The sequence below is a fragment of the Topomyia yanbarensis genome, chromosome 3 (assembly GCF_030247195.1).
Source record: "Topomyia yanbarensis strain Yona2022 chromosome 3, ASM3024719v1, whole genome shotgun sequence".
In the NCBI taxonomy this organism is placed as follows: domain Eukaryota; kingdom Metazoa; phylum Arthropoda; class Insecta; order Diptera; family Culicidae; genus Topomyia; species Topomyia yanbarensis.
The window spans coordinates 101,046,701-101,057,234 of NC_080672.1; the positions used below are offsets into that span (position 1 = coordinate 101,046,701).

Genomic DNA, 10,534 nt, shown 5'->3' on the forward strand with positions numbered 1-10,534 from the left:
ATAGAATTCGCTCAAACTTTCAAGATTTTTTCCGAGGCCCGGAGGGCCGAGTCTTATATACCAATCGACTCAGCTCGACGATTTGGGACAATGTCTGTGTGTGTGTGTGTGTGTGTGTGTGTGTGTGTGTGTGTGTGTGTGTCTGTGTGTGTGTGTATGTAACGGACAAATTCTCATTCGTGTTTCTCAGCAATGGCTGAACCGATCTTATCCAAACCAATTTTAAATTAAAGAACTAAAAAACAGTATGAACGCTATTAATTTGTTTTTGCTTCTGATGTTTAATTTCCGAGATATGAATGTTTGAATGCGTAAAAATGGCGTTTTTTGCAGTTTTTTTGAATTATCTGCCGAAATTGACAATATAGATTAACAGTTTATATGTTTTTAGACAGCTTTAACGAATACCTTTCGATCAAGCTATAGATTGTTGAAATCGGACTATTATCAAAAGAGATATTAAACATTAAACGCGGACCAAAGATTTTTTATCATTTCCCATTTCCAGAAATATGACCAAAACATGTAATCTATTATTAACGCCAAAACGGCTTATTTTAGGTCAATAGTATCTTCGGAGAATTTAATGGAGGCAATATGCTCTTTCTTTTGGTATTGTGCTTTTGATGATTAATCCCCCTATAAGTGAGATATTTTCACACTTTTTCGTGGAAGTGATTATATCGAAATGATGTCTTCAGCAAATTTGTAGCTCTTACTTTTGCGAGTAACTTTACTGAAGACCTCAAATATTTATTTTGAATACTTTAAAAGTTATGGCTTGTTGTTTGTGGATTACTCTTTGTCGCCTATTTATTTTTCAATATAGTAATAATCCATTGAAATAAGCCAAACATTATTTCGAAACACGAATTTTGTATTTCATTTTTCTATCTACAACCGCTAGAAATAATCACCGAACACTTCCAAGTTGTCTGGAAGGAACTTTATAACTTATCAGTGCAAAAATGTTCATTTGTGCGAACCTTCTGACTGCAATTTTTCTAACTTATAACCATCGGATCGATCTGAAACATATCGGAAAATGAAAAACGAAATAAATAACTCCAAGCAACGGCGTAGCCAAGAGAAGGTTTTGGGGTTTTACACCATACAACCCCACACCTCCCCCCCACCCAAAAAAAATATTGGATTGAAGTTGAAAATTTATTGATGCAGACTGATTTAATTCAATATTACAATAACAATTATCTGATTTTCAAAATCAAATTTGTATTTTTGATGCCAAATGACTTTAAAATGCATGAAACATTGAGATGTTTGACAAAAATTGACTTTTTTGGACTTTGGTACATTTTTGCCTTTCTCATATAGAAAGGTTATGCAATGGTTATCACTCTAAAAATCGTCAATCATACCGGCCCGGAGGGAGTATGCAGTGAGGAGTTGCTACTTTAAAAATTAAAACTAGTTTAAAATTTCTTATCAAGTTGAAAATTTTCGGCAGGACCCGGATCTCCCGGATCTTTCTCCTTGATCCGCCGCTGGTTTCAAGCGATGTTTCAGTATCACATGGTATCTCAAGATCGTGGCTGTTGATCCGTTGTACGTATGTGCAAATCGTACTGAACATGTAATATTCATTTCCACCATTGTATTGAACATAACCAGCCATGGAATCGTAGTCTGGACAACTGAGAAAAGCACAATTGCACCACTAGGTGGATTAAAACAGGTTTTTATTTTGGGAATGCGTCGAGTTGAGACGAAAACGTATTATGATTAATAACGAGGATAACATTTTCCGAATGTAGAGAGAAATTTATGAAAAATTACGATTTCCATTCGATTCTAGCAGGTTCTGATCGATTTTGATGAGCATTTGATTTTTGTTGTATGACTAATTATATGTGTTACGAAACCACAGGGCAGATTCGTTCAACAGACAGATGAGTTCAGTTCAGTACCACCCGGTGCTGTCAATACGAGCAAACATAAATGTCAGTTGCGCAAACGTCAGAACATATCCTCGTGTGCTGTACTGTCAGATGGAGCATAGACACAACGTGATCAGTCCGTAAGTTGCTCGTCATTGCACTGTTTCAATACTAAAATCAGTTAGCAGTCGTAGTTAAACCTTTAATAAAGTTGCTTAAATTCTAGTTAATTATAGTGAATTTGTAACAGAACGAGGTAATTATAAATTAATAAGAATTTCCTAAAACTGTACTGTGAACTGTTATATCTTACCTATTGTAGAAACTAAAGCTAATAGTACGGCTAATTGACTAGTTCAGGCTAATTATCACAGATTTGCAAGAAGGGTAAGTTCTCTTCAATAGAATCCAGCTTAAACCTAATGAATTTATAAAATCTAGGACACTACGAACACAGATAAAAAAGGAGTTTGTTTCGGATAAACTCGGAAGAAGAAAACGAAAATGTAAGCATAACCTATATTCAAAACCAAATCAAACTTAATATAATATATTACAGCTTTGAAGCTGCGTGTAAGCTGCTATCAGGACGTGTATTCTTCCCAATCCGAACAATCTTCAAAGATTTTCTGGAGAACACAGTTCCTGGAAGAAGGAGATGGATTTGACGAAACATTGTGCCAAGTGTGATCGACCGGACTCGGCGGATAATTTAGTCGGATGTGACTCCTGTGAGATGTGGATGCACTTTGGGTGTGCGGGAGTAACGGATTCCATCGCCGAGGTTAATCGCAGTTGGAAATGCGATCAGTGCCGGGAGGAAGATTCAATGTTGCAGTCGGTCAGTCGTATGTCTTCTAGCAAGCACTCGTCTAGAATAGACCTCAATCTAAGGATGATCGAGGAAGAGAAGGCCATGAGAATGCGAAGAATTCTGGAAGAAGAAGCAGCTCAAGCTGCAACCAGGAAAAAGCTAGCGGATGAGGAGGAGAAGTTTCTAAAGAAGAAGTATAAACTTCTCGCGGATGAGGAAAATTCAGAGGATGGAGCCAGTAGGACATCAAGACTGAGCAGTCGAGCTAGTCTAGATAAGGTACGGTCGTGGCTTGGAAAGCAGGAAGTCGACACAGCACGTCGAGTGAAAGTAGTGTCATCCAGTAGCACCTTGCCGAGAACCGTAGTTACAGAAACAGTTCAGCAGTCTATAATCCCAGCTCTCATCACCTCCAGCCCGAAGGCGTCAAACGTTCCTGCTCTTCCAACCTCGAGCCCTGTGTCAACTTCTACACCAAGTTCGGTAAAGTGCTCCGTAGCAATGAGTGCACCTGAAGGTCCAGTTCCAGTAAGATCAAAAGGTGACTTCGTATCCCACACCGAAATTATTTTAGACGTTCCCGGGAGACCTTTGGTAAGTTCGTCATTGGTGACTAGATGCAACTCCTACGTCGGAGTCAATAAACTCGTTGCGATAAATAAAAGTGGATCGCGGAAGATCAACAATAGTGCTCCGCCTTCGGTCATCGACCTTCCCCCTTTATCGGGTCGAAACCAAGTACCAGAGGCAATAGTAAACAGCATCCCATCCATACTCATGAGTAGGGCATCGGAATGTGGTGATAACATTGCCACATATTCCTCTAGTAGTAGGCCAGTGTTTCACGATAGCATAGTAGGTAAAAGTGTACCACAAGTATTCTCCCTCAACTATGGGTATACGCCTATGTCTAACTGTAATCCCACATTCTCGACAACAACCTCAGTGCTGAATCAACTGCACACTACAAATATTCCGATACATAACAGTATCGTCGCCCCTCCGTACGTTGCAACTAACCCATCAATGTCATTTCTCACTGGTAGTCAGGTTTACCCGGTTGGAGGGTGTTCAGTTACTTTCCAACATCCGAGTTTATCAGTGCCTTTAGTACACTCCCGACCAACGTTAAGTTCCATTTGTCAACCAACGTGGATCAATAGCAATATCGCCAGTACCACCGTGAGTGGAATGCAATCGTTAAATATAAATCATATCCCGGTTTCAACGCAAAGAGAAGGAACGTATTTTAATAATGGGGGTGTGTTAGTAAGTACGAATGCGTTGGTACCACCTGTGTCTAGTAGTACTGCACCTCAGTTTGTGATTCCGGGTACCCAACTACCGATGCCAGCCGGACCATTCGGTGCTCCCTCCATTGACCAACGGCCTCAACAACAGCCTGCTATACCAGTTCGAAGCGGGCCATCTAGCGAGCAAATGGCTGCGAGACAAGTTATGCCGCGGGAGTTGCCAAACTTTTCAGGCGACCCTCAAGATTGGCCGCTATTCTATAGCTCATTCTGTAACTCTACGGAAACATGTGGATACACTGATTCGGAGAACTTAGTGCGACTACAGCGTTGTTTGAAGGGGAATGCGTTGGAAGCAGTTAGAAGCCGGTTGCTGATGCCGCAGTCGGTGCCTTTCGTAATTGACATATTACGGCGCTTGTATGGTCGACCAGAAATTTTGATACACTCTCTCCTCCAAAAGCTACGAACAGTTCCCTCTCCGAAGACTGACAACTTGCAGTCGCAAATAAATTTCGGTCTCGCCGTGCAAAATGTCGTGGATCACATGTGTGTTGCTAATCTTTCTGATCATTTGTGGAATCCTACGCTGCTTCACGAGCTAGTCGAGAAACTACCACCGCAAATTAAAATGCAGTGGTCCTACTACAAGAATAAAAGCACCTGCGTCAATCTGGCGACCTTCAGCGCGTTCATGTCTGAGTTAGTGATAATGGCTTCAGATGTTACGCTTCCAGTCGAAGCGCTCAGTATGAACTCGAAACCCATCAAACCGGGAAAAGAGAAACCGAAGCTGTACACACACTCTGAGGGTCCGCAGGAGAGGAATAGTGAATCCGCTGGGAAAAATATGGCAACAGGGGAGCGGGAAAAGAATACTTGTATGTATTGCGCTAGAACCGGTCACGAAATCGCAAACTGCAAGCAGTTCAAGTCGCTCGATATCGACGGTAGATGGGAAGTCGTGAAGCAGAAAAAACTGTGTAGGGGTTGCCTTGTACCACATCGGAAATGGCCATGTCGAACCAAAAAGGAGTGTGGTATAAATGGGTGTAGAATATACCACAATAACCTTCTGCACTCAGCAAACGGTTCGGGAAAAGCGGATACAACGAGCGGAACAGGGAGTACGAATATTGTTGTACATCAAAATTTACACAGTTCGATGTCATATTCGCTATTCCGATATTTGCCGGTCACTATACAAGGGAATGGCAAGCAAGTCAGTACCTATGCGTTCCTGGATGACGGGTCTAGTTCTACTCTTCTCGAACGCAATATTGCGTCGTTATTAGGCATCGAGGGTCAAAATGACGGCTTCTGTTTGAGTTGGACTGGAAATATTTCGAGGGAGGAAAAGGAATCTCAGCGTATTAGCGTGGTTATCTGCGGGAATAGCAAGAAGTTTAAACTCCACAATGTGAGAACAGTTCAGCAGCTGCAGTTACCTGCGCAAACGATGTGCTACGACAATCTAGCACGTAGCTATCAACACCTAAAGGGTCTTCCGGTTCAAAGTTACACGGATGCGACTCCAGGTATCATCATTGGCATCGAACATATTCGGCTACTAACTGCGTTGCGAACGCGCGAGGGAAGAGATAACGAACCAGTGGCTACAAAAACGCGTCTGGGTTGGTGTATCTTCGGGAAAAACGACAAGAGCGGCAATTCGATAGTGCAGTTGAATTTACATCTAACAGAAAAGATGAAAAATCATGAGCTGCATCAATGGATGAAACAATTCTTCGCAGTTGAAGAGTCCAGCGTGACAGTTAAACCTGAAGCTGAAGAAGACAAGCGAGTACGACAGATTATGGAAGCTACAACCCGGCGCGTGGACGGTGCCTTCGAGATAGGGCTGTTATGGAAGTATGACCAGTTCTGCTTTCCGGACAGCTACCCGATGGCACTTCGGCGATTGAAAGCGTTGGAAAGAAGGTTAAGTAAGGACGCGATTCTCGAACAACGGGTGAAAGAGCAGATTGTAGAGTACGAATCGAAGGGATACGCCCATCGTATTACGCCAAACGAACTGCGATCTACTGACCCGACAAAGGTCTGGTACTTACCGTTGGGAATAGTACAGAACCCGAAAAAACCGAGCAAGCTTCGGCTCATATGGGACGCTAAAGCACGTGTGGCAGGCGTATCATTCAACGACATGCTGTTAAAAGGTCCGGATCTTCTAGTGGATCTGATATCGGTACTGCTGCGCTTCAGGCAAGGGAACATAGCAATGGTGGGGGACATAAAAGAGATGTTCCATCAGATCAGGATACGAGATGAAGACAAGCAGTCACAACGGTTCCTTTTTCGGCTGCATCCAGAATTAGAACCCCAAATTTTCGTCATGGATGTGGCCACCTTCGGAGCAACCTGCTCGCCAAGTCTAGCGCAGTTTGTAAAAAACAGAAACGCAACGGAGTTTGCTGATTCCTTTCCGAGAGCAGCAAGAGCTATCACCGAGAACCACTACGTGGATGACTTTCTGGACAGTGTAGACACGGAAAAGGAAGCTGTCCGATTAATCACCGAAGTGAAATACGTCCATTCGCAAGCAGGTTTCGAAATTCGTAACTTCGCCTCAAATTCAGTCCGAGTCTTAGAGAAAATCGGAGAGCCGGAAGCACGTCAGCAAATATCCATGAAGCTGGACAAATCGCTTGATTCGGAACGGGTGCTAGGTTTGATCTGGAAACCAACAGAGGATGTCTTCTGCTTTGACCTGAACAGCATGAAGGAAGAAATTAAAGCACTAATCGAAAGTGGAAGTACGCCAACTAAACGCCAAGTCTTGCGAACTGTAATGTCACTCTTCGACCCACTAGGACTGATTGCACACTTCGTCGTACATGGGAAAATTCTCATGCAGCAGATATGGAGAAGTGGAACAGACTGGGATGATCTCATCACAGAAGAATTGCATGGTAAGTGGAGGCATTGGTGTCAGAACATGCAGCATCTAGATGCAGTGAGGGTGCCTCGTTGTTTCTTCAAGGGGGTCAACATTTCCGCTCTCAAAGATGTAGAAGCCCATCTATTCGTGGACGCCAGCGAAGTGGCCTGTGCGGCTGCCTTATATTTTCGACTCAACGATAACGGTAGACCCAGATGTGTTCTAGTAGCTGCAAAAACGAAGGTCGCTCCGTTGAAACCACTATCCATCCCGCGTCTAGAGCTACAAGCGGCGATGATCGGAACAAGGTTGATGGGCTCAGTGTTGAGCTCCCTGGATATCCAGATAACTGAACGATACTTCTGGACAGATTCAACAACCGTTCTGTACTGGCTACGATCTGACGCTCGACGATATCATCAATTTGTTGCGTTCCGTGTAGGAGAGATTCTCAGTTCAACGAGCGTAGATGAATGGAATTATGTGCCATCGAAAATGAACATTGCTGATGCGGCCACGAAGTGGAAAGATGGACCAAGTTTCGACCCGAATGGGCCGTGGTACAATGCACCGGAGTTCTTATTCAACGCGCGGGATCGGTGGCCGTCAGAACCCAAGCCGAACAGGGTGGATGTAGAAGCTGAACTACGTACCGTATTTCTTTATCATGGTATGATGCCGCAACCACTGATGGATGTTTCTAGATTCTCAAACTGGAATCGTTTACTGAGAGCGACGGCCTACGTGTTACGAGCCGTGTGCAAGTTCAAGGGTGGAAAGGGATTTCAGTCCAATATTCTAGTACAGAAGGAGTTATACGAGGCTGAAAACCTAATTTGGCAGCAGATCCAAGTTGAAACCTATCCAGACGAGTACGCGATTCTGCGGCGAAGCCTAGGGGATTCGACTAGCTCACCACCCATCCCGAAGTCCAGCTCACTGTACCGACTATCAGTATTCTTAGATGAAACAGGCATCATTCGGATGAACAGTAGGATCTGCGAAGCACCTACCGTGGCGTATGATGCAAAGTTTCCAATTATATTACCAAGGAAGCACTTCGCTGTTCATCTTCTAGCGGAAAGCTACCATCGGAAATTCCTCCACGGAAATGGGGAGACAGTTTGCAACGAGATGCGTCAACGGTTCTTTATACCTGGGCTACGAGTGCTGATTCGTCAGGTATCGAAACAGTGTGTTACCTGCCGCGTTAAAAATGCTGTTCCAACACCACCTATGATGGCATCCCTACCGACCGCTCGCGTCACAGGAATGATTCGACCATTTACGCACACTGGCGTAGACTATTTCGGGCCAATACAAGTCAAACAAGGTCGAAACCTGGTGAAAAGATGGGTGGCGTTATTCACTTGCCTCACGATACGCGCTGTACATTTAGAGGTAGTACATAGTCTCTCTACCCAGTCGTGCGTAATGGCCATCAGACGATTTGTGGCTCGCCGTGGTTCTCCAGAAACCTTCTACAGTGACAACGGAACTAACTTCGTGGGAGCGAGCAACATTCTTGAGAAACAGATGCAGGAGATCCAGGAGAATTGTGCGATTACATTTACCAACAGTAATACGAGCTGGTGTTTCAATCCGCCTTCGGCGCCTCACATGGGCGGCGCTTGGGAGCGCATGGTGCGCTCAGTAAAAACCGCTATGTCTGTCATCGCAGACCATCCACAGCATCCTAGTGACGAAGTTTTGGAAACAGTAGTTGCAGAAGCCGAGTCGATTGTCAACTCTAGGCCATTGACATACATTCCGCTTGAGTCGATGGAAGAAGAGTCACTGACGCCAAACCACTTCCTGTTGTTCGGTACAAAGGGCGTTGCACAACCGGAAACATCAACAAAGGTGGAAGGAAGTGCCTTGCGAGACAGCTGGCGTCTCGCACAATGCTTGGTAAACCACTTCTGGGCCCGCTGGATTCGAGAGTACCTACCAACTTTAACCAGGCGTACAAAGTGGTTTGAACCTACTAAACCGTTGAAAGCAGAAGACCTAGTCATCGTTGTGGAGGAGAGTAAACGGAACGGTTGGTTAAGGGGTAAGATCGTGGACGTTATTAAGGCACCAGATGGACAAGTTCGGCGAGCAGTTGTACAGACGAAGAATGGATTAATCAATAGACCTGCAGTAAAGCTAGCACTCCTGGATCTTCAGACACCTGGAGACGGTCCGGAACTTCACGGGCAGGGGAATGTTACGAAACCACAGGGCAGATTCGTTCAACAGACAGATGAGTTCAGTTCAGTACCACCCGGTGCTGTCAATACGAGCAAACATAAATGTCAGTTGCGCAAACGTCAGAACATATCCTCGTGTGCTGTACTGTCAGATGGAGCATAGACACAACGTGATCAGTCCGTAAGTTGCTCGTCATTGCACTGTTTCAATACTAAAATCAGTTAGCAGTCGTAGTTAAACCTTTAATAAAGTTGCTTAAATTCTAGTTAATTATAGTGAATTTGTAACAGAACGAGGTAATTATAAATTAATAAGAATTTCCTAAAACTGTACTGTGAACTGTTATATCTTACCTATTGTAGAAACTAAAGCTAATAGTACGGCTAATTGACTAGTTCAGGCTAATTATCACAGATTTGCAAGAAGGGTAAGTTCTCTTCAATAGAATCCAGCTTAAACCTAATGAATTTATAAAATCTAGGACACTACGAACACAGATAAAAAAGGAGTTTGTTTCGGATAAACTCGGAAGAAGAAAACGAAAATGTAAGCATAACCTATATTCAAAACCAAATCAAACTTAATATAATATATTACAGCTTTGAAGCTGCGTGTAAGCTGCTATCAGGACGTGTATTCTTCCCAATCCGAACAATATGTATAGGTCAAATGTTTAAAAACAGTAATTTAAGGTCAAGATAGCATCATTTTGAAACCGCCAATCTCGGAGGTATAGTATCTTCGATGAGTTTTACAAACGTTAAACAGCGCATCATTTGATAAAATAATTTTGACGGTATATCGTCCAAGAAGTATTTATGGTGAATTTTCTCAGGTTAATATTCATGACTTCAATAAAGTCTCAACAAATTCGCTAAACACACGAACTCTGTTACTATTTTCTGAAAAATTAATTCTGCATAATTTTAAAACTTCAAAAATTGCGGTTGCGGAATTATGCCGTTTGGACAGTATGATCGATTTTCACCAAAACGAATTTCTGGCTACGCCGCTGATTTAAAGTAAGTAGAAACAAAGTCATTCTACACTCGTTCACAAGAAACTTCTTCGAATGCTGAATATCTATTATAATACATTGAAACCCCGATTTTATCAGCCAAATATGAACATATGTTTGATGGGCTCTAGCAGACGAACAAGACTGAATTCGAGTAAATCCTTTCTTGAGCATGTTTTCCTTATCATGAAGATGGAAATATGCAAAAATAAAAAGTTCATCACAATCAGAAATAGTTATCAGACTACATCAAGGGACGGGAAGAATATTTTAACAGCTTCAGTTTATTATAAAGAAAAAAAATTGCCCGATTTAGTCAATGTCCCCATATTGTCAGCCTAAAATACACCATGAGACTGATAAAAATGGTTTTTTTTTGTATGTATTATTCACTGTGTTTCACATTGATAGGTACATTTCATTTTTGGGGATTTTTTTATTGCATCGAACTACAAC

The 10,534-nt window shown here is 42.8% G+C and overlaps 1 protein-coding gene and 1 long non-coding RNA gene across 3 annotated transcripts; both read left to right on the plus strand.

The window, feature by feature from the left end:
- Positions 1-1,898: 1,898 nt before the first annotated feature.
- Positions 1,899-2,514, plus strand: LOC131693091 (uncharacterized). Its single transcript, XR_009306153.1, has 3 exons — positions 1,899-2,285; positions 2,340-2,404; positions 2,458-2,514. It is a non-coding gene; the product is annotated as an uncharacterized LOC131693091 (long non-coding RNA).
- A 5,770-nt stretch (positions 2,515-8,284) lies between these two features.
- LOC131692091 (uncharacterized) lies at positions 8,285-9,718 on the plus strand. 2 transcript variants are annotated; one of them, XM_058978944.1, is made up of 4 exons: positions 8,285-9,356; positions 9,423-9,487; positions 9,542-9,606; positions 9,660-9,718. In XM_058978944.1, exon 1 carries the CDS (start codon positions 8,299-8,301, stop codon positions 9,220-9,222), a length of 924 nt encoding a protein of 307 aa, XP_058834927.1. In that variant the 5' UTR covers positions 8,285-8,298; the 3' UTR covers positions 9,223-9,356; positions 9,423-9,487; positions 9,542-9,606; positions 9,660-9,718. The 2 variants fall into 2 exon arrangements, with proteins under 2 accessions (XP_058834927.1, XP_058834926.1); XM_058978943.1 differs by having other exon boundaries at positions 8,285-9,487.
- Positions 9,719-10,534: the final 816 nt, after the last annotated feature.

What these genes read in the sequence shown, in the direction of transcription:
- LOC131692091 (XM_058978943.1), top strand. Translation starts at nt 8,299, where the DNA reads ATGGCCATCAGACGATTTGTGGCTCGCCGTGGTTCTCCAGAAACCTTC.